General features: G+C 37.4%; 1 protein-coding gene across 1 annotated transcript in view; it reads left to right on the top strand.

The window, feature by feature from the left end:
- The first annotated feature begins 17,165 nt into the window (after window positions 1-17,165).
- Window positions 17,166-24,196, top strand: part of LOC120527936 — a 131,434-nt gene continuing 124,403 nt past the window's right edge. The window contains exon 1 of the mRNA XM_039751908.1: window positions 17,166-17,691. Within this exon, the coding sequence (XP_039607842.1) occupies window positions 17,330-17,691 (362 nt within the window). The 5' untranslated portion in view covers window positions 17,166-17,329. The remainder of the gene's footprint in view (window positions 17,692-24,196) is intronic.

Consider the following 24,196-nt stretch of genomic DNA (forward strand, 5'->3'; position numbering starts at 1 on the left):
TGTAACAGAACAAGATGCAGAAGACAGGATGATATGGAAGAAGATGATCTGCTCTGGCAACCCATAACGGGAGCAGCCGAAAGAAGAAAAAGATGGTATTGCCAGGGTTATTGCACTAACTTAAGCTTATTTCTTATATATTTAATACTTTTTTGTTTAAGTTTTCATCTTTTGTTAATTCTGTTTTCAGTTTTTGTTTATATACAAATATGACTTTTTTTGTTATTGAATTGGTAAGCATTGTGCTCCTATTTTCTTTGAAGGTGTTCCTTGTGTTTTGCAGGTGTGCCTCAACAGGCAGGCCCACCCTGATGTCACTGCTGTCCACTGCAATTATATTCTGAAGCCGGGAGTAGATCCTTCAGTGCTTCATTCAATTTCTTAGAGTGCATTAATTGTAAGCATTGGTTTTCTGATTTCTAGATTTTGCTGTTGTTTTTGAATTACATACTGGGAGTTGCTCACTCAGGATTGCCTTTTCAGTAAAACATTTCCCTCATTGTTTCACCATTTTGTGCTTCTTTTGTGATTTACAAATAAATATGTTTATTTATTTATTTATAAAGATGATCATTTCTTTTGTCCTTAAACCAGAGGTTTTTATGTGTTTTTCCTTACCCTTACCCAGTCGGCATTCTTTCTTTGTTGTTTTTCTGGTAAAACAACCTACTGAACTCTAACCCTTGTGACTAGGCTTTCAGCACCTGGATTAAAGGCATCCACTATTCAAGTGATCTTGAGTGTAACACAGAGATCCACTGGTTAGTGTTGCTGCCTCACATTTCCAGAAATTTAGATTCAAACCTTGTCTTGGTTATTGAGAATGTGGACTTTTAGAAATTTGCAAGACATTTTCTCTGCTTGCATCTCCTCACGCCTCCTAAAGACATACAGGTAAGAATAAATGCAAACTGCAAATACGTAGATAAAGTAGGAGCAGCTCACCCTATGATTGATTTTAACCCACATCCTGGTCTGATTCATGCCCAGTGGGGGCTGGGTGGTCTTTTGGCCTGGTACCTCTACAGATTTTCTTTGTTTCTCCAGTATCTCACCCCTGGAGTTTTTTTTTTTTTTGTTTGTTTTGGCTACAGAAACATCATAGTTCAAGGGCTTATTAGTACTGTTACTTTACAATTCTTTTATGTGTTTGTTGGACTGGCTGTCATACTATATGATTGTGTATCTTGAGAAATACCTTGTATAAAATAGTGATTGATTGCTGGGACAGGGGTCAAGGGAATCATCTACAGTATTTTAATGTGATATTAGTATTTTATGCTTTTGTGCATTATGCTAGCAAATGACTTGATCCTGAGTTTCCTAGTGAATGGTTGGCATCTGACCACTACTTTTTTCAGTGCCGGGCAGGCAGGCTCTTCTGATTTGTAGTGGTGGTTATACATGATAATGTCAAATACATGCTTTAGAACTTTCAATTCAATAAAAATAGGTTTCAGAATTGTAGCTGTCAATTCTGTTTAATCATCTATTAAGGTTCAACAAAAATATAAAAAGGGAGAGAAGAACTGGATAATTATTTTCTGTTATGTCTTACGGAGGTCCTAGCCAACATGACAACAAACCAGCAACTGCTGATCAAAACCCCTCAAAAAAGAAATTGTCAAAGAAACAAACTTTCTGTCATTTACAGCAAAGTGCAAACAAAATGTGATCATTCAGCTCCTCCGTGAATATGAATGCTGCCAAAACTACATGACCAGGCCTCATGACATTGCATGTACAGTCAAGTCCATAAGTATCTGGACAGTAACACAATTTTCTATACTTTTGGCTCTGCATACCACCACGATGGATTTGAAACAAAGCAATCAAGATGTGACTGAAGTATAGACTTTCAGCTTCAATTCAAGGGGCTCAAGGGGTTTAACAAAAACTTTATATGAACTGCTTAGAAAAGACAGCCATTATAATACATGGTCCCCCTATTTGCAGGGGCTCACACTAAAATAATCATAAATATAATATCATTTTCAATATTTGGTTGAAAATCTTTTACAGTCAATGACTGCCATCTCCAGGTGCTGGGTTGCTGGGTTCCCACTCTAGTGCTGCTTTATCAGGCCTTTACTGCAGCTATGCAGGTTCTGCTTGTTTGTAGGCCTTTCTGCCATTGGTTTTGTGTTCAGCAACTGAAATGCATGTCCAATTGGTTGAGGTCAGTTGATTGAATAGACCATCGAAGAATAATCCACTACTTTGAATTGAAAAGCACTTATTTTGCTTTCGCAGTATGTTTTGGCTCATTGTCCATTTGTATTGCGAAGCATTGTTCTATTATTTTTGCAGTATTTGGCTAAATCTGAGCAGATAGTACAACCCTGTACACTTCAGAATCCATCCTATACTTCTGACAGCAGTCATATCATCAATAAACACCAGTGACTGACTTCCATTTGCAGCCATGCATGATCATGCCATAAAACTACCTTCACCATGGTTCATAAATAATGTGGTAGTCATTGGATAATGGGCCGTTTCTTCTCTTCTAAATGCTCTTCTCTTTCTAACATTCTGGTATATATTGATCTTAGATTCCGTAGTCCAAAGAAAATTATTCTAGAACCGGAGAGGCTTGTAAAAAAATGTTTTCTGGCAAAGTCTAATCTGTATTTTCTATGCTTGAGGTTTACCAAGGGATTACACCTTGTGGTAAACCCTCTGTCTTTATTTTCATGAAGTCTTCTCTTGAATGTAGACTTTAGCAATGATAGGTCTACTTCCCAGAAAGTGTTCTTGGTTTGGCTAAATGTTGTGAAGGGGTTCTTCTTCACCAAGGACAGGATTCAGCAATCATACAGTTGTCTTCTGTGGTTTTCCAGACCTTCTGGTGTTGCTGAGTTCACCAGTGTGTTCCTTCTTTTTAAGAAGGTACCATATGGTTGATTTGACTACTCCTGGTGTTTCTGCTCTCTCTCTAAAGGGCTTGTTTTGTTTTCTCAGTGTAATGATGGACTGTTTTTACTTCCATGGACAGCTTTTTGGACCTCATATTAAGAGTTCACAGTGGCAGCTTCCAAATGCAAATTGCACAATTGGAATAAATTCCAGACCTTTTATCTTCTTAATATTGAAATAATAAAGGAACTTCTCCCAATTGGTTATGGAACATCTTGTCAATCAATTGCCCAAATAATTTTTACCCCATGGAGATTGCTATGCAGAAAATAGGCTGTCATTCCTAAATAGCTCATATGATATATGACATAATGGTTGCTTTATTTCAAATCCATTGTGGTGGTGTACAAAATTATGAAAATTGTGTCATCACCAAATATTTATGGACTTGACTGAATACACATAGGACATGCACCTTGGAGATGTGCAGCCTCAAAGCAACTAAAAAGTCCAGTATGGTGGAATGAAGATGTGATTATCATGTAATGCTGAAACGGTAACAGATAATAAAAAGGTAATAAAAAATAACACATGATGATCAAAACATTTGATCTCTGATTTAATTATAGTACTTTCGGCTAACCTATGCAGGTTTAGTTTCCTGTCTATGAGGAAGAATGGGTCACTCACTTATATACAACAAAGAAGTACACGTAGGATTCTATTTAACTTTTCACGTCTTTCTTCAGTTTGGCATCTCTTCTTCCTACAAGTTAAGCCATTGGGCTAACTCACTTTTGGACTACAGACATAGTGAGCCTTTGGGACATGGGGCAGCTTTAAATCTTCTCCTGAGATCAGTTTCAGACAACTTCTACTTTGGCAGCAGACTCACCAGGCTACAGCTCCCCATAGCATTGTTTGCCCTCTCTTCTACTCTGCTTCCATGCCTTGACTTACAGTATTTAGAAAAGACCATGCTATATATCTGAAGCAGATGTTAAAATACCTGTCCTTTTATCAGGACAGCTCTTCCTTACCTTCCTATCCTGGGATTATGTTCTGTTCTGTATGAGCCGGAAAGTCTTTTAATCTCTTCAAACTCATCATTTTTACGTACTTTGTACCCAAGACCTTTGCAAAAAAGCAAACTGCTGTACACTCCAACCAGAGGGTCAGTTTTCTCTTCACAGGGCCTTTTCTGGTCCTTATCTGATAAGGCTGGTTAATTAAAGACAAGTGAAACCCAGAGATGCCCCATCTAAATACTTGCTCAGGAGGCAAGGAACTATCATTCAACAATGAGCAATATTCATAAACAAGACACTGCACCAATTATCAACCAAAAGATTGGCATTATATGCATCCCAGAAGCCAATCGTTAAACATCCTGTCTTTTCTATAAAAATTGCGCAAGCACCATATCTAGACTCTCTCCATATATACTCACTGCTCTCAACTAGGTCTGCAACAATTATTGCCTAATTGCTTTATCGTGATTATTAGAGCTGACTGAACTTATACTGCATAATTGTTAAAATTGTTTGCATTCATCTGTATAAAAATAGCTGGACAAAACAGAAATGTCATATTTCTATCACTATTTCCACATCGTTTTGCACTGTGTAATGTCTGACTGGCTCTCGTTTAGTGATGTACAGTGTGTATTGGTTAACATTACTTTGAAAAGTAACTTAGTTACATTACTCGTCTTATTACTTACAATAACAAGTATCTAAATATGTTATTTAGTCACTTATTAAAAATGTAATGGGTTACAAACAATGTTTTACTTCTGTGTTACTCTTTCTTCATTTGTACAAAACATTGCACATTTCACTGGCCAGCATTTGTTATTAAAGCCTAAACCCAAAATCCTTCATGAAACAGACCAGAAAGAAGATCACTTTTTGTTGTTTTATAGATATTGTAGCTAAACAAGGTTGGGACCTGAGAGGGACAAGCTCCACAGGTGGCCAAGAGCTGTCTGATACCTGGAGAAGCCGGCTATAAGAGGCAGCCAAACGGGGCTTTGAACACAGCACTAGAGAGCACTGCAATCTTGTCCTCTAGCCGGCTGCTAAAGCACATTTGCACATCAGCTTCTTGCTGCTGTGATGATCACTGGCACCTTGTGACCATAAACTAGGTGGATTAAATTTTGTGCCTCACCACATGCAGGATAATATGTAAAAGTATAACTTTTTTTCATTGCGGCAACATGCCACCGCACAAGTAGGGTCACAGGGGTCTGCTGGAGCCAGTCCCAGCCAACACAGGGCGCAAGGCAGGAAACAAACCCCACGAAGGGCGCCAGCCCACTACAGTGCTTATGTTTATTTCAAGACTTTATTACAGAAGAATGTGTGCTGCTTGGATTTCTTTGCATTTGCATAATTACTTAACAAAAATAAAAATAGAAGCAGGAAATGAATGTTTCACAGTATATGAAAAAAAACTTTACAGGTGTGTTTAATTTGATTTTTATAAAGAAAAACTTTAGACAAGCATTTGTATTTGCCCTGAAGAGATTTTTCCAGATGAATATCCCCTCCTGTTGTTTTGTATCAGACTCTAATGTGTTATTATGTTGTACTGTACTGTTTACTGTAAACTATATTCTTCTGAAGTTGTGCTTTGTGTAACCACCTGCTGTTAAAGTCACAACTCTTTACTTTCATAGGTATGCCGGTATAACATTATTATCTATACAATGTTAGCTAAATGTTTCCAAAAATATGAGCAGTAGACACACTAATCCAACAAACTGCAATTATCAATACACATACTTTGTAAATTAATTATAATGCATAAAACATATATTCCATTAATAAATATTAAGCTATGTAAATTGAACAATTTGCATTCCTAAATAAAAAAAATAACAACAAAAATATACTGTATTATGAAATGCTTCTTTTTAAGCATGGTGTTCTTATATATGTAAAAAGTCTAATTACACTTCTTTACCAGGTTGTATTTACTTTTCCACACTATTTCGTATTTCACTGTGCTTAGCAGAACACTAAATGAAAAATCTCTTGTGTATTTATTGATTCTGTTTTATATAGAGACTTTCAACAGGCATAACATCCCAAGACAACCTACAAAGCAAATAACTAAAAATTCTTAAAGTCACGTAAGAAGCGTCATCCATTTCAGAGCCTGTCCTGCCAGCACAGGCCACATGCAGAAGTAGAAAAGTACTAATAAATCTACTCAAGTAGAAGTATTATTATGTAGACAAAAATTTACTAAAAGTAAATGTGTCTCAGTTAGAAATTGCTTAAATAAAAGAAAAAAACTAAATTTGTAAATATCGTACAATGTCTATGAAGTGAATTGGGAAGCATAAGCAGAACATACACAGAAATAAAAATAAAAGGCATTTTAACAACATATTTATAGTGTATACTGTACTGTACTGCATACTGTATATGGTATATGTATGCACACTTGGAGACAAAAATATGCACTATACTGTAGATGGCATTTACATTTCAAATAGATAGTATGTACAGTACATGTCTATGAAATACAAAAACATTTGTAAGAGAATCTGAGCAAACCAGACAGCAGCCTTACTGATTTTAAATTGCAATTACTGCACACGTATAGCAAAATGGGTCAATCCTTAATTGCAAAGCATACTGAACTTGCCTCCACTAGAATGAGATTTAAAGCAGATAACATACCATTACTGCTAAAAGTACACAGTAATAATTAAAACAGGAATTCAAGAAAGCTGTGATTTTGTTCATTTATATATTTTTTTAAAAAACAAAAGTTTTCATGTGCATAAACTAGGCAGAAAATTTTAAGGACAAAAAAAAAACTGCAACTGTCAGTTTTCCTACTAATTGTTAAAAATTGACTGATCAAATACCAAAAATCCCAGAAATCAACCCTGGACAGATAGCCAGTTACAACACACACACACACACACACACACACACACACACACACACAATACGTTGTAGACACACACTCATAGATAATCAATTTATAATCATAAATTAAACCTAATTGTAAGTGGTGGTCAGGATTGAACTTCTCTGATAGGCAACAGTGCTTAACACAGCCTGAGCAGTATATAATCACAAAGATATCTGAAATATTTTAAATCATTGTGACTATGCTTAAACATGTCAGTTAACCAGAAGATGCAAATATTTCCCTAGAATGACTGTGAAGATGATAATGATCACCTTCGGTTTAAATTAATATTATAAATACCAGAATAGCCTTGTAATATGCAGCAAATATAATTAATAAACAAGAAATCATTGTGGTTTTTATGCTTTACTTCTTAATTCTAATAAAAACAGCATGCAATGGTACAATAGCAAACAAAAGATTCACCAACTGCTGTTATAAACAACAGAAACAGTACCTCTGAAGGCATCTTTAGTTACATGGGATCGAGGTATTAAGGAGCTCCATCTCATCACTCTCCCAGTCAAGGAGTGACACCTCCTTCTGGATGGCTGTGCTTTTATGGTCGGGGAACTAGAAGGGGTGGAGTCAATTGACCTCACTGGGCCATATATCGGCACTGTGGAGACAAAGGAATACAACATAGTTAGCGGCAGTGACCCCTCTTAGCCTGCAGTGAAATTACATACTTGGGTGTAACCTGGAGGGTGACCCTGTGACTCGCACGCTTGAGCTATTAGACAATGCACTTTTACAAACATCCAGAGACAAACTAAAAAACAAGACAGAGCTGAAAGTCAAGTACCAAAGTCTTTTATATAACCAAAAGATGTCAGAATATCCTGGTAACAGAAAGGATGATAGGGAAGAGGCAATGTGTGGGATAACTCTGTTGTTTATTGCACTAATTCAATAAACAATATTTGACTAATAATAAACCCTGAAAAACAGCCCCAGACCATTATTCCTACTCCACCAAATTTTACAGGAGGCACAATGTAGTCAAGAAGGTAGCATCCTCCTGGCATCCACCAAGCCCAGATTCGTCTGTCAGACTGGCAGATGGTGTAGTGTGATTCATCACTCCAGGGAACACGTTTCCACTGCTCTGGAGTACAATTGCATTCTGCTTTACACCACTGCAGCCGATACTTGGCATTACATGTATTGATCTTAGGCTTGTGTACAGCTGCTTGGCCATGGAAACTCATTTCATAAAACACCCAATGCACACTTTTTGTGCTTACTGTATGTTGCTTGAAGAGGCGGTTTGGAACACTGTTGTGAGTGATGCCACAGAAGATAGCCGATTTTTACATGTTATGTGCTTCAGCACTTGGAGGCTCCACTCTATGAGTTTACATGGTCTTTCACTAAAGGGTTGAGCTGTTGCTACTCCTAGGTGCTTTCACTTCACAATAATGGACATTGCAATTTACTGGGGAAGATCTAGTAGAGCTGAAATTTCTCATCCTGACTTGTGGTAAAGATGGCATCCTATGACAGGGTAATGTTTAAAGTCAATAAGCTCTTCAGTACCACCTATTCTACTGCCAATGTCTGTCAATGAAGATTACATGGCTTTGTGCTGAATGTATGCATTTGTTAACAATGGGTGTGGCTAAAACAACAGAATGCCATAATTTGCATAGTGCAAATCATAAGGGAATGACCTAGATAAGTGTAATAGATTACCAATACCTGGCTCTCACATTTTGTGTATTAAAAGCAGATGGCATATTATGAATTCTGGTTTGTTTAGTTTGACTTAATTGTATGTAATGTTATTTTCTTTGTAGTATAAGTTAGGACTTGATCACATAGAATGCTTTGTTCTTCAAAATAACAAAAAAACAGATGACTTATCCAATTGCAGTAAGAGATAGTATCTTTATAATTGAATGGCTGCGAACACATTTCAATTTTTTTTGGCTGAAGACCAAAAAGACATTGTCAGTCCATATCCACACTCTTACTGATCTCTTGTTCAATAATTCACAGTGTTCATACAAAGAAAACAACAGAAGTAAAAATGCCTTGAAAAGAAACTACCATAATATTTGAATAAAGTTTCCCTTTGAAAAAAGTTCATGCAAGACTGAGCACACAAATGCATATAGGAAATTCCCCCAGCAGAGCATAACTTAATAGCAAACAAAATCCAAAATGCACAGCAATAACATTATCATCCTGCAAAGTGGTTGGGGGGTACTGGGCTGGGTTTAACACAATACATAATAATACCTAACTGTAAAGTAATCACATTTCCCAGTAGTTAAGAAGAGTAATACATTGCAGTTTAATGATTTAACTAAAACAGTTACTTATATTGCACATACAGTATGTTCTAAGCAAATAATATTCATTATATGGGGTGTTTGGGCTTGGTAATGGTGTAGAAATACATTTCATTTCATATACTATATATATTCCCTAGCATGTCTACTGCATATGTGTGATTTTTTTGTATATTTCCGTGGGTTGGAAAACACGTCACTTCTGAAAAATCACTCTCGGCCCTTTATTTTCCAAAGCTTGAGAACAAATTATTCTGTGGTTCACTGAAGTTTGAAAAGTTCTGTTCTTTCATGAGTATTGTTTTTTGGATCCTGGATTTTTCCTTCTGTTTTGTATTTTCAGGTTAGGTTTTTGCATTGGGACATGTTTGCCTTTGTTTGTATTCTTAGGCAAGTCCTTTTGCCTTATTTTGCCTTTTTTGCCATTTTTGTTCTTCTTTTGTTTATTTGAGTAAATTCTGCGCTTAAAGAAACTTTGTGGACTTGTTTTTCAAGCCAAAAGTTTTTTTTTGCCATTTGTATTTTCTTCAAGAGGCATTTTGAGAACTTTAAAGTTATTTGAACTTGAAAACAATGCTCCCTATTTTTGGGATTTGGACAGGCCTGAAGCTTGTCTAAGGAGTTGGGGGTGTAGGGTGGCTGTTGAGGAGGCCGCTGCTTTAGATGAGGCCTTTTTCTGGGCAGGTTAGGAAGTGCTCTGGCGTGTTTTATGGGTCATTCAGAGGTCTAACACCATTTTTCTATATTTTGTGTTGCTATATAACAACATGATTAGTCTGTTAAATCAGAGATGGGTTGCATTATAAATATTTTAAGGACAAATGATCTCTAATAACCTCATAAACATGTTATAATGTATATGCTGCATCCATATAATATATATTTCCTTTCAAACCTATGAATCTGTTAGATGAGCCTGATAGACTGAGCGGTCTCCTCTCATTTATTAAACTATGTCCTTGTTATTTTCAAATGTTCATAATGTGAAATTTTAGTGTAAAAGGTTATGTACCTTGTGATGGATGGCCAGAGCCCATGCCTGGCTGGGATGCACCTGCAGCATCTTCCGGGGGAGCAGGGATGGGAAACCCAGTATCTCCTCCTGGACGCTAGATGGCAGCCTCCCTGGGTTGCAGTGGTGCCTCGGACTCCCCTAGAGCTTCATGGGGGTTGGAGTTCTGTGCAGTCCTGTTGGGTTCTGCCGGTGCCACCAAAGGGTACTGCAGCAGGAGCTGCTGGCCCCTTTTGGGCACTTGTTTCGCCACACCCAGGTACCCAATAAAAGGAGCCAGCGACCACCACTCAGCGGCCAGATATTTGTTTTATTTTACACGTGCCCTCGTGTGAATCTGTGTCGGGTTGGGCGCAATATGGTGCCTTTCTTACAACCTCTATATTTGGGGTAATTAGTGCAGTTGTAACCAAGTTTCATGTGAGGTGCACTAATCATTTTTCATCATAGAACTAAGCAGAGGATTAGCCATGATTCTCGTAGAATGTCAGTGACACAGATCAACCCAAAGTTTACTCTTATCGCACTAAGTAAAAATTATACAACATATGTATTCATATCTTTTTAATACCTGCAAAAAACACATAAAACCTTTCACTACACAAAAAAATGACTAGTACAATAACAATCAAAAACAGTAAATACAGATAAAACCAAATAATGTTGCACTGAAACATGCCAGGAGGAGCTGGGAAGTCCATCCAGCCTTATATTAATCACTTTGTTTAATCCTAAGGTGAAATGTTAGCTTTTACAATAGCTCAAAAAGCAAAAAAATACTATAATAAATAACAACCTCCACCTTGCTCAAACAAAAGGAAGAATTTCAAAAAAGAAGAAAAAAAATTCTAGTTTAGCTAAAGATAAAGAGGAGAGTCACACAGAGGCATTATAAAAGTGTATTGCTGTTGGTATGAAGGGGCCACCAGTAGAGTTTCCTGACACATTTCTGCTAAATATTTTGAAAGAGTATCATAGAGAGACCCTGTCCTGTCAGCATTGGCATAATACAAGAACTTACTCTTGGATGGGTGGAAGCTAAGAAATAAACATGATAAATTTTAATGGCAAATAATAAAAAACAAAACTGCACAAATTATAGTTCCAGTAAAACAAAAGTGAAAAGCAAAATATTTTGCACAGAAATGTTGAAGCTAATAAGTTAGTATTATATATATTAGGATAGAGACATCATAATCTATGTAAAGAGAGAAGAATGATGAACCTTTTATAAGAAGAACAAGTGAGTCCTGAATCTGCAGGTAAATGGTGAGACAGACATGCAGACCAAAGCTGAATTACAGAGAGTTGTAAGAGAAGGTTTTGAAATAGTTAAAAGGCCAAAGTCAGAAGATTTACTGTCTAACCGATTAAAAAAAGTTAATATATTTAAAGAAGGGGTTTTGGAGCAAGAAATATTATTCAAATTAATAGCAGAGTTGTGGAGATGATTCAGTATTTGAAAGGTAGTCAGTGAATGCACACAGCTTGACAGAAAGGCATCTACTTTGGTGACAGCATTCTGATACTTGGTATTGTACGAACATTTAAAAGGGAATTACACTAACTCAACCAAAAGTGATACAAGCAAGGAAGGGGCTTCAGCAGGGTTGAACTGAGGTTTTGTATGTAATAAAAGGAAACTCCTAAGTGTGACTATAAGGCCGACCACAAAGCATAATGGGATCATGTGTGCTAAAATAAATATCAAGACATCAATATAAACAAACATAAAATAAATCAGGGGTTTTCAAACTCCGTCCTGGGGACCCACTGTGGCTGCAACCAGCTTCTGTCTGCAATTGAACTCCTGGGCTGATTAAGTAAACTGTTATTTCACAGATTCTGTGTTTTGGGAACAATACAGAAATTAGAAAACTAAGTTTGGTAAAAAAAATATATTAAAATGTACTAAGAAGTTACATTTTTCTTTTTAACAATATTTTCATCTTCATTCTGTTTTTCCAGGTGTTCTCATTGTTTAATTAATCCATTACTTTCTAATAAGCTGCGATGGGCTGGCGCCCTTCCCTGGGGTTTGTTTCCTGCCTTGAACGGTTGCACCCTGTGTTGGCTGGGATTGGCTCCAGCTGACCCCAGTGACCCTGTAGTTAGGATATAGCGGGTTGGATAATGGATGGATGGAGGGACTTTCTAATCAGTGGGTCTGATGCTAAAGTAGTTGCAGCCTTTCGCTATTCTGTGTCATTTGCTGAGGTGTCTGCTTTGCTTATTTTTAATTGAATGAAGGTAGCAAACTTCACAGTGAAAGGGCAAAATATAATGAAATCAACAAAAGTTAGAGTTAAGCATTTAAATCTATAGCAAAAATAGAAATGTTTCTAAATGTCTTATACTGTAAATGCAAAAATCATGCTGCTGTGCTTTAGTGCAGCGTTTCTCAACCTTTAAGCATTTGCGACCTGAGTTTTCATAACAGTTTTAATCGCGCCCCGCCAAACAATTTTTTGAAATGTCGATGCATATTTTATTATACCTACTTAACTTTTATCAACATTTATCTAACTCTATATTTATTGTTCTAGTATCAGAATGTAGTTTAAGTTAATTTGTTTTGGCTTCAACAAATTTTTTTTCATATATTTGATTCTTGCTTTCTTTTTTTCACATCTTCGGTGTTCCCCACAGGTTGAGAACTACTGCTTTAGTGAATGCAGAATAAGAGAAGAGGAAAAAATACTAGCTAAATAAATGAGATCAATGACATTAGTTGTTTTCACTGATTATGAATCTGGCTGAAAAAAAAAAAACTGCACCCACAGTGGGTCCCGAGGACTGAGTTTGAAAACCCTTAAACTAAAGTATTAGTACATGTAATTATGTAGTAATGTAATTTTACTTAAATGTATTCTTTTAAAGTACTATCCTTTGAAGACAGGCTCAGAATGCTTATATAGCTTTACAAAAACTAATAGCAAATATAATACAATTTGTAATTATGAAGGCCATAAAATATCTTTTATAAAACATTCTTCAGAAATTAAAACTTCCTTAAGTATAAGAACAAGATACCTATAGTAAATAGACAATAATAAACTGTCAAATGTGGACAATATTGCATTGTATATTGCTATCATAATGGCAAGAAAAAGGCAATTACCAAAGGAAGACTAACAGGTCATTATAACCTTTAAAAATGCAGGTCTTTACTTTAAAAATGTGCAAAGAAACCCAAGGTGGCAGTTAGTACAGATTATTGCACTATTAAAAGTGCAAAATAAGAAAAGAAGGTTTGCCCAGGCCAGGAACCACCACCAGTCTTAATACAAAAGCATATAACAAATAAGCAATTAGAGATATGGATACTGCACAGCTATTAGGCTATTGTTGAAGCTGTTGTCCTATGAGTTGCCTAGCATGCAAGCTTTTAACTCTCAGAAACGTGCCTTCTGATCCTGTTGTGACTTTGGGGCTGACCAGACATATTCCAGTCAAAGGTTCTTCCGTTTTCCAAGTTATTTTTGATGGTATAGGAAACTGTACTCACCGACACCTTGGATTTCTTTGCTATTTCTCTAAAGAAAAGACCTACACTTTCAATGTTAATAAAGAACTTTATTAATGTCAATTGTTAATTGCCTTGTTCTTGCCATTATCAAAGCACTATAAACAGCAATATTGTCCAAATAATGCTTTAGAGGGAACAGCAACACAGTTTGTTCTAACACTGCTTTTATATAGGCATCACACTTGTCAATCTTAATTAACTTCCAATGCTGCAGAAAAGATGTAAGATGTTAACTTATTACTTGTTCCCTAAAAAGGCCTTTTTATAAATCTGAAGAATTACATTATTTTTCAGCTTTTGATAATCTAGAGGTACAGTCAGGCAGGTGATGGAACGGTTCTTACAGATGATGCTGCAGTTGTGAACTGCTGGGATGGCTACTTTGAGCAGCTGTTTAAAGCTGATCCTCCGGCTAGGACGTTCGACATCTATGTGTCGATGGTTCTTGAGGCTGATCCTCCAATTACCTGTAAACCATCCAGTCTCACTGAGATTCCATTGGTGGTGAACAAGCTGACAGTAGAGAAGGCTGCAGGGATCTGAGGTATCCGGGGTGAACTTCTCCAGGCTGGTAGTAAGGATGCCCTCCTGGCATTGCAAGCAATCTTTACTTCCATTTGCGAGGCAGGTATCATCCCAATAACTGGAAAGTGAGGCTTTTTGTCACTATCTGGAAAGGGAGGGAAGATTGCCTGGATTACGGTAAACTACTATCAACTGCATCCTAGCACTGAGGGTTCTCATCAAGCACAAATGCAAATATTGACAGAGTTTTTTTTGTAGCCTGTGTCTATTTTTGTAAAGCGTTTGACTCAGTTGATCCTGAAACTTTGCAGAATCCCCCAAAGTTGTTGGATATCATGGTCAGTCTGTACACTGGTACTGTGAGAGCTGTGCAGAGTGGAGGCAGAACCTCTGCGTTTTTGCCAGTTGATACTGGGATTTAGGGGGGTGTGCTCTCTTCAATAATTGCTTGGGCTGGGTGTTGGGCAGGGTCATAGGGTCCAGCGGCTGTGATGCGTCTGTTGGTGAGGAAAGATTCACGATCTTGACTTTGCCGATGATGCTGTGATCTTTGTGGAGTCAGTGGAGGCTCCGATCAGGACTCTTAAGAGATTGAGTGAGCAGTCTGAGTGCCTGGGCTTGCAAGTGCCCTGGATAAAAACAAAGATCCAGGCTTTTAATGACCTCTTGGGGCGCAGCCATTACCAGTGTGTCTGTCTGTCTGTACGCAGAGAGAGTGTCGACCTCGCTCAGATGTTTACTTAGCTTGGCAGTGACATTCATGTCTCTAGTGACTATTACTATGAAGTCACTAGACTGATTGGGAAAGCATGGGGGGTAATGAAGTTGCTGGTAAGGGGTATGTGGCACTTCTGATATCTTTGAAAAAGGACAAAGGTCCAAGTCTTTAGAGTCCTGGTGCTTCCTGTTTTGCTATATGGGCTTTGAGACATAGACGCTATGCATTGACCTGAGATGAAGACTGGACTCCTTCAGTACTGTGACTATTCAGAGAATACTTGGGTACCACTGGTTTGACTTTGTGTTGAACAAGCAGTTGTTCACAGAGTCCCGAATGAGGCACATTATGAGGGAGTGTCAGTTGCGGCACTATGACCATATGGTGCAATTCCCCAAGGGTGATCTGGGTTGAACTGAAGACCTGAGCAGTTGGACCAGGCCAAGGGGTCACCCATATAACACCTGGCTGTGGCACGGTGGGACTGGTGCATGTGTCTGCCTTGGGCGTAGCCAACTGAGATCCCAAGCTGTTTTGTCGTGTTGGGTGTGACAATGTGCTGTACCAGTACATGCTCCCGAACCTGACCTGAAATTTAAACTTTTTCTTTTAACCTCTGGCAGTTTACTGCTTACCAATGTACCATCGCAGGTTATTCACTGAATACTTGAACTTGAACTTGAAGCAGCTTAGCTGAGTCTTAATGACAAATGCAGATATGATTATATAGTCCCCTCTCTGTACCTGGGCTTTGATAGTTAACTTCCCATTATGGACTGTAATGGAAAGTATGCTGGGGAAATCAAGGGGGAGTCATGACTACTCTATAGAATATACATATACAGTAAATTTTAGGGTTAAGGAGAGACTAAATTATGTTATTGTAGCAATATAATTCCAAACTCGTATATAAATCATAAAGCAATTTAAGAAAATGAGTACAAAAACTTTATATTCAAAGCAAAAACAAATCTTTTCATATTGAAATAAAAATGTCACAGGACACACTCATTGCTATTAATTGCCAGCCATTTTTTTCAGCTGTGTATTACTTTTGCTTGTTTTACCCTTTTATTCTAATAAATTATGCTTTTTTCTCCTTTTTGTTATCCGTTGTTGATTTTTTGTTGTAAAACACTTTGGTCAATTTCGAGTTGTTTTAAAAGTACTATATAAATAAATTTGACTTGACTTGACAGTTACACACTCATCTATACTCACTGATACTTTTGTAATGTAGACTTACCAAATTTACTTACAGTATGAAAGTATCATTTAACTATTTACAGTATTTGAACAATCCGTTTAGCCATTAGAGGAATAAGACTGCTGTAAAGTACAGTTCCATATATGATCTAAACCAGTCAGTTTGAGAACCAAACATTTTCATAACGTTTTCCAAATGCTATTCAACATTTGGTGATGGTGTCTGTTCTTTTAAGGTTAACAAAGTATCATACCTAGGGCTGTCCAAGATGATAATTTGTAGATGAAGACTACTTGGCCTCCATTGGTAATAATGTAGTTTTTGAACAGTAATGGATACTTCTTTCCTACACTGGAAATAAACATTAAATTGCTTGTTCTAATTGACATCAATGCCAAAATTACAGCATAATTTCTTTATACTTCTGTGTTTATACCTAACTTGTAAACAGTTTTATTAAAATTTAATGGCTACAAATACCGTTTTGCTATTTTTGACTAGCACTTACATTGATGCACATTGTTTGAGTTCTAATAATATGTTCTGAAACTAAAAACTGTTGGAAAGTTATTTTTAGTAACTTTATTATGGACAAAATACTAATTAAATTGTTTACCATATGTATTTGTATAATAAACTTACACTTGAATTATGATGATTTCCGTTTTGCCTTTAATAATCTTAAAATTGGCTTCGGGAACGTGTAGACTAAAGTAGACAAAAGGTATAGATGGAAATTAAATTCAGTAGTTTTTATAAGGTACACCACCTAAAGTCGTATCATATTAAAAATGTAAAATTTTCTATAAGTATATATTTTAACTGAGACAGGTCAAATGACATTATAATTTTTACACAGTCCCCTTCTATTTAGACTGCCTTAAAGTTGCTGAGTCAGTCGGTCGTTAGTATAAATATCTGATTTGAACGCCTTTGCCCTTTACCAATTTCACACCAAAACCGCCGTCCTCATCACGCTCCTCTTGTATTTCTTGCAAGTTTCCGCAAGTCCGTTACTTCCCGCCCGGTTCGTGACGTATTAGCCCCGCCTCCTTTGTGACGTCTCGAATAGCGCACCTCACTTCTTTGATTGAAGGCGGAGTCGGTGGTCTCGCTGCGCGGAGCTGGTTGACGGCGCTGCAGACAAGCAGCAGTAGGCGGAGGTCGCTGAAGAAGAGGCCGATAAACTTTGAGAAGCAGATACGTAACAGGATAATGCGCCACCGCTTGTGATTGCTACAGCGACATGTCCCTGTTAGGGGTGGACGACGAGCAGAGATGGTTGCCCACTCACGTCCAGGTGACCGTGCTGCGGGCCAGAGGCTTGCGGGCCAAAGGCAAGCATGGGACGAGCGACGTGTACACCATCATGCAGCTGGGCAAGGAAAAGTACTGCACATCTGTAAAAGAGAAAGAGCTGAGTCCGGAATGGATGGAGGAGTGCTCCTTCGAGCTGCATCCTGGTGTACTGGAAGGAGCTCCTCCGGGAGGCAGCGATCTGCTCCTCACCGTCATGCACAGAGCACTTATCGGCATGGACAGCTTCCTGGGGCAGGTGGTTATCCCACTGGATCGTGTCTTCCAGGAGAGAAGGTCCCGGAAAAATGAGTGAGTTTTTTGGCGACCCAGGAACGCCTAACAGTTTACTTTGTCATGTGTCCGAACACTACGTGAAATCCGTAGCAGTGGGCGAGGCTGCGAGAACTTCATTGGCATTTAACGGTGAAAAGATGCCATGGGTACCTTATGCTGAAAATGGGTGTTGGCAAGCATATAAGCTCAGCTCACTGGTGTTTGTCTGAATAGCACTAAGCAGAAAAGAGAGGTGTGGCATGTATACTGTGGTATGTTATGGGTCGTTTTCGCAAGAGGAACTCTGTAGAGGCATAGTGGTCACTATGTAGGTCACGGGGTACTGGTATAATAATTATAAGGTGGGCGAGGCTGTAGGCATTGTGTATATATTACCAGGCTGGATGTCATGGGGACAGTTAGTTGGGTGTATGCAGTGTTTTCCACTCCTGACTGTAGAAAGTGAACAAGATCAGTTAAGTATACAATACCTAAAGAGAGTGCCCAGTGTACAGGACGGATAAGACACAAAGCATGGCCAAGACACTTAAGTTTATGAGTATAGTATGAGTACTTTATTGTGTGTTTAAAAAATGAAAAAAAAAATGTGGGGCTCTCTACAGCGATTTTGTCGAGAGATGAATAACACAGTGTAAAGCAGTATGCAAAATTGTAGTAACCACAGTATACCTAAAATGGGTGAATTTGTATGCATCATTTCCTTGTAATGCTATAAAGAATATTATAGGAATAATGCACACAATGAGAATGCAGAAGGACATGTTTCAAGGCTGAGGGGACCCCAGGCACAGAGTAGGACACGCTATAAGCATACTTCACATGAAAGTATGACGTGTTCGGTGGGAATGATAACATGAAGAGTTAGGCAGAATGCTAGTATACTGAAGATTAGCTTGGAGTGAGCAACTAGAGAAAGTAAACAAATCCATCCATCCAAATTTCTGAACCCACATCTTTCTATAAAGGTTATGGGGTGCCATGGCCAATCCCAGCAGCATCAGGTGAAAGCAGGGATCATATCTTGACAATGTTCTGGTCCATCACATTCTGCAGTTACTCACACCTGAACCTTTTGGACATTTTAGGTTCATTGAAACAGAAGTGCATGTCTTAAGGATGAGGGAGGAAAATTAAAGCAGGCACAGGTAGAACATTAAAGTTCCAGACAGAGAATTGCCTGGATTTGATCTTTGTTTGTGGAGCTGTGAGGTAGTAGTTCTAACTACAGCCACATTGTACTGCCAGCATGTCCAAAGTGGTTTTAGTCCAAAGTTACTTTGGAAAAGAGTGCCGTGGATCAAGGCTGCTAGGAACTTTCAGCATATGTACACAGAAGGCAATCTGAGGAAAGGTAGTGGGCACACCAGCAGTTATGCATGTTTAGCACAATATACACAAATGGGGAAAGCAGAGGGTGTCATTACTCTCATTTTTATGAAACCATACATTTAGAGGAAATTGAGTATAGAGAAGACTTTGAGCATTACAAAAACAGGGTGTGCCAGAGCATATATGACTAATGTTGATCATCTTTATATATATATATATATATATATATATATATATATATATATATATATATATATACATATATATATATAAAAATAAATGCATGGCTCATGGCTTTAGACCGAGGAATAGAGGTTTTCAAAACATTTCGGAGAAACTTTTTCAAATTCATTAAACCTATCACAAAAGCTAGCTTCTGCTTTCTCTACCTCCAAATACAGTACACACTCATGGGGAAAGGGTTTTAATAGTTTTATTCCCAGAATAAGTAAGCCATCATATCAAGCATTGCATAATTTTACTTTTACTTTGTATTTAATACACACATGTCCTTCGGGAGGCTCTGATGCCCCTTAGTACCTCTTCCTGCATTAGCTACCTACAAAGCATTGTCTTACCTCATGGACTTCACATATCCAGACTCATTCTTCAGGAAGCATTTTCTGTTGTCCACTCATAAATGCACAAGTAACACTATGTTTCTCTTGTTTTCTGTTGTCCACTTATAAATGCACAAGTAACACTATGTTTCTCTTACTAGGTACCTGTAGTAAATCCTGAGTCACATTTAAAACGGGAAAGTTTTAAGCAAATTTCTGCAAGGGTAATACAGATGCCAATAGAAGTAAGAGTCTCCTAGCATCATGACTGTACAAAGATTACAAGTGAAAGTAGTTGAAAACACTAAATCTGTAGGTTTTGAATGGTTGAGTAGAAAGGTTAGTATTATTATTGTCCACTTTGGCAAACATGTTGGTTAACAGTGGTAAGTATTGCCACCTTACAGTTTCAGGAGCCTAAGTATGAGTTCTGGACACGTCACTGTCTGTGTGGAGATTAGTTTCTTCTCTCTACTGTATAGGATTTTTACTGTGTACTTTGGTGTTCTAATTTCTCAAACACATTTATGTTCAGCTGTGTTTAATTTTAAAATTATCTAGCATTTAGGGAGTGTGGGTATGTAAAGGAATACTGTTTTGTCTGTTTTGTGCCTAATATTGTTGAGTATGGTTCTGTCTGTGAAGTGGGCTCAAAAAAGAAGATGGGAGAAGGATGAATTTTCAGTCTTGTTAACACTGCCTTCTTATTTATTGTGTAAAAAGTTCTGTTATGGCTGCAAAGAAGGCTTCATTCTGCAATCTGGTAAACATTCTGGCACAGATTTGCTCTAAATACCATAAATGAATTGTTGTGAATACAGCAAATGGCTCATAATTTAATAATAATAATAATAATGCACCCAGGGCATTATTATTTTTACTTAAAGCTGTATGATTTAGCCGTAAAATATTGCATGTCAGCGTGCAAGATTCTCTGTCTAGAGCAGAGGTTCTTAAACATTTTAATCTGAGGACCCAAGTAAGAAAGTCGATTCTTACTGGGACCCAGTAAGTGGATTATTATAATGACAGCATAGCCATGCATAGACAAATAACACTGGTGATATTCTGTAGTGATGATAATAACAGTAATAATAACAACCAACAGTAAATGTTTTTGTTTCATTTCAAGCATATTTCTCACATGAATATTTATTTCATATTTTCATGAATATGAAAAGATTCCTGAGGTCTGTCACTGCCATTGAAAATGCTTAGTATTAAGCTTTGGTAAAACTGAGAAAAATAAAATCTAGCTGTTCGAGCTGCAGTCATCCTGCAACGCAATGAGGAAAAATATAAAAAAAAAATGAGTGATTACACTTTACCTTTTTTGTAGCTATACTATAGTCTTGTACATTGTAAAAGTTTAAGAAGAAACAGTCCAGTAGATAACAACAGTTTGTGTCATTTTGCATCTTGTATACGTAATGGAATTGCTGCCTTAGTGTTGCCATTTGTATTTTAGGAATGCAGTGACTTTCTACTGTTACTTGCATAACAAAATGTATTGCTTCTCCATTCCCACAGCTGGCCAGAGTATCCTATTCTAGTTGACCTGTTGCATTTTTCAGGCATCTTAATATTTAAGTCAAGTACTCTGGCATACTACCAGCTAGGAGAGTCTCTCCTCCTTTAGCTATATTTGAAGGTATATTTATACTGAATTTAAAACTCATAAGCCAATGTAATAAAATGTTTTTTCTTTGCTTCACTAACATTAAACATTTACCAATATGTATTATTATTTCAGAACTGAGTAATTTGTGTTTGTATAGAACATTACACATATCTCATGGCAACATAAATAATAGACAAAATTATGAACACTTTTGTTTTATATTCAAGCATTATTTTAATTATGAAACGTTCAAATCTCCATTATTTGTTGATAGGTCTACTACAAACATACTGTATAGGCCTATCGTAATAAGTAACTATCCATCTATCCATTTTCTAACCCGCTGAATCCGAACACAGGGTCACGGGGGTCTGCCAGAGCCAATCCCAGCCAACACAGGGCACAAGGCAGGAACCAATCCTGGGCAGGGTGCCAACCCACCGCAGGACACACACAAACACACTAGAATCACCAATCCACCTAACCAGCATGTCTTTGTATTGTGGGAGGAAAGAGTGCCCGGAGGAAATCCACGCAGACACGGGGAGAACATGCAAACTCCACGCAGGGAGGACCCGGGAAGCGAACCCAGGTCTCCTAACTGCGAGGCAGCAGCGCTACCACTGCCCCACCGTGCCGCCAATAAGTAACTACTTAATGCTAAATTTAGACAACTTACTGCAGTATGTTAAATGTAAATTAATAGAGTATTCCCAGTCCTAAAGTGGACATTGCCAAAAGTCTTGTGTTATGCATTTAATCAAGGATTTTTTTAATTATGTGTAATAGAATAACTTTTTTTTGCTTAAAAGGGAATAAAAATTGCATTATACTTAAGAATTGAAGTAAAATACTTAATACCAAATATGCAAACAACAACAAAAATGGAAATCACAATATTTTGAAACAGTGTCATGTTAATATTGTGGGGTCTTTTGCAGTTCTCACCCTATATATATATATATATATATATATATATATATATATATATATATATATAATATCAGTGTCTCACTGAAATTCGGCAAATCTGGATCCATTAATGTCACCTTTTCTGCCAATACATTTTTAACATTAGAGGCTGAAGGTGTGCTGAAATGCTGCAAAAGATTGACAGAGAGAGAGAGTGTTAGAGGCTAGGTGCTACGAGGCACCCCTACAGTTAGATGTCTGATTTCCTGTTGTGGGGCTTTATGAGCTCTCCTTTAATTATTACTGGCCAAATTATTACTGGAATCTGGAATCTTATAACCTCAAGCTCAGATCCCACCACTGCTGGCTCAGGGAGGAGAAGTACCTTAGTGGGATACATCACTATGTACGAATTCTTCAGCAAAGGCATGGTCTTACAGTGGCAACATGGATGACTACACAGTGCACAGAATTTCACTGAAATAAGATATTTTAGTGGCCAATATTAACTTCTGTTTTTAATTGGCATAGCACATAAGTCCTACAGTGCATGAAAGTACATCGGCAGGGAAAACAAAGTTGTAGGGTTCCATGCATGGCAAAGTGTCACAGAGAAGATTCTTGTGCAATAATGTGTTGTAGGTATGTTGTGTCACTTGTGCAGTGCCTTACTATCAAAGGTTTCTACCTGGGCGGCCTAAATGTCTAAAAACCTCCACCCCTTGCCAACAAAACAGAAACAACAAATGGCGCAGAACAGGAAGTGTGCCGCTATCTCTTCATGCATGGAAGGGGTGGTGGAAATTTTATATAAACACATTAGGATACACAGAAAAACAGACGCATAAACAGTGGTGCAAAAGAAAATGAAATTAAAATAAAAGCTTATAGTTGTTCATTCAAGATTTAAATGTATAAGGAGAGGCTTCCTGTGTTTTCTTGATGAGTATCAGTTAAGACATTAATAGAGATGTTTAGTCTGCTTTTTCAAGTCAACAGACTATGTTTGTTTATCAGGATAAGTGTAATGAGCAGTAGTAGTTAGGTATTTTGGGAGACCTGTGACACCAAATGTCCCAAACATTGTGGTGCTCAAAAATGGCGGACCCTGTATGAAACGTGTTGTGATTTCTGCATACTGTAACTGAAATGTAAGCAAATACCCTTAAATTATTACCCTGTATTGTGCACTTCAATCACATCTGAATTGTTTGATTTATAATTTTAATCTGTGAGACAGAGGGTTAAATTCATGGAAAAATGTGTCTTTGTTCCAGTCATTATGGAGGGCACTGTATGTATTTCAGCTTCTTTTCTAAATAGCTGGACTGCAGTATTTTAATCACTTGAATATTAGTGTACCAAAGAGGTTTAATTTAATATAATTCCTTTCATCATTCCAAAACACTTTACCAGTATAGTAGAAATGTTTCAATATTTTTATAGTTAAATCAGTGGTCTTAATTTAAATGAATGTTGGGGATTTATTTCATGTGCATTAGTTGTTAGGGGTACTATATAACCAAAAAATGAGAATGGGAAGAATGATTGTCTTTTGTTTGAATAGGTTATGTTCTTTTTACTATTAAGTACATGTTTGCGTTATACATCCCTCATTTTGATATATGACAGCTGATGTCACACTTGATGTTTGAGGTCTGACAAATATTTATATTATTGAAATGGATGTTTGAGCTAAAAGAGTAAAAGAATAACTTTTTCTCGTCCTCTTTATGTAATACACTCCAATGTACTATATACATTTTGCTCTTTTGCAAGTTCAAACTGCTACTTTAGTGGTATTTTAGGGCTGAATTACAACTTGCTCAAACTTGCAGTCAAATGACTTTTCATCATTGTTTGTTGTCAAAATAACTGGCAAGGAAATGTTTTTTTCTAATTTGGAACAATGTTCTTTCCAGAATTTTGATGTTTTTGAACAACATTGCAAACCTTGCTCAGCAAGTATTTTCCTAATGGAGAATCAGTCTTGACAGATCTGTGTGAATAGCTCTCCAACAGTCTCTTCCTTCCTTCTTTCCTTCCTGACTTTGCCACTCTGAAGTGATGAGGACTTTCCAGCATAGGGACTGGCACA

The sequence above is a fragment of the Polypterus senegalus genome, chromosome 4 (assembly GCF_016835505.1).
Source record: "Polypterus senegalus isolate Bchr_013 chromosome 4, ASM1683550v1, whole genome shotgun sequence".
In the NCBI taxonomy this organism is placed as follows: Eukaryota; Metazoa; Chordata; class Cladistia; order Polypteriformes; family Polypteridae; genus Polypterus; species Polypterus senegalus.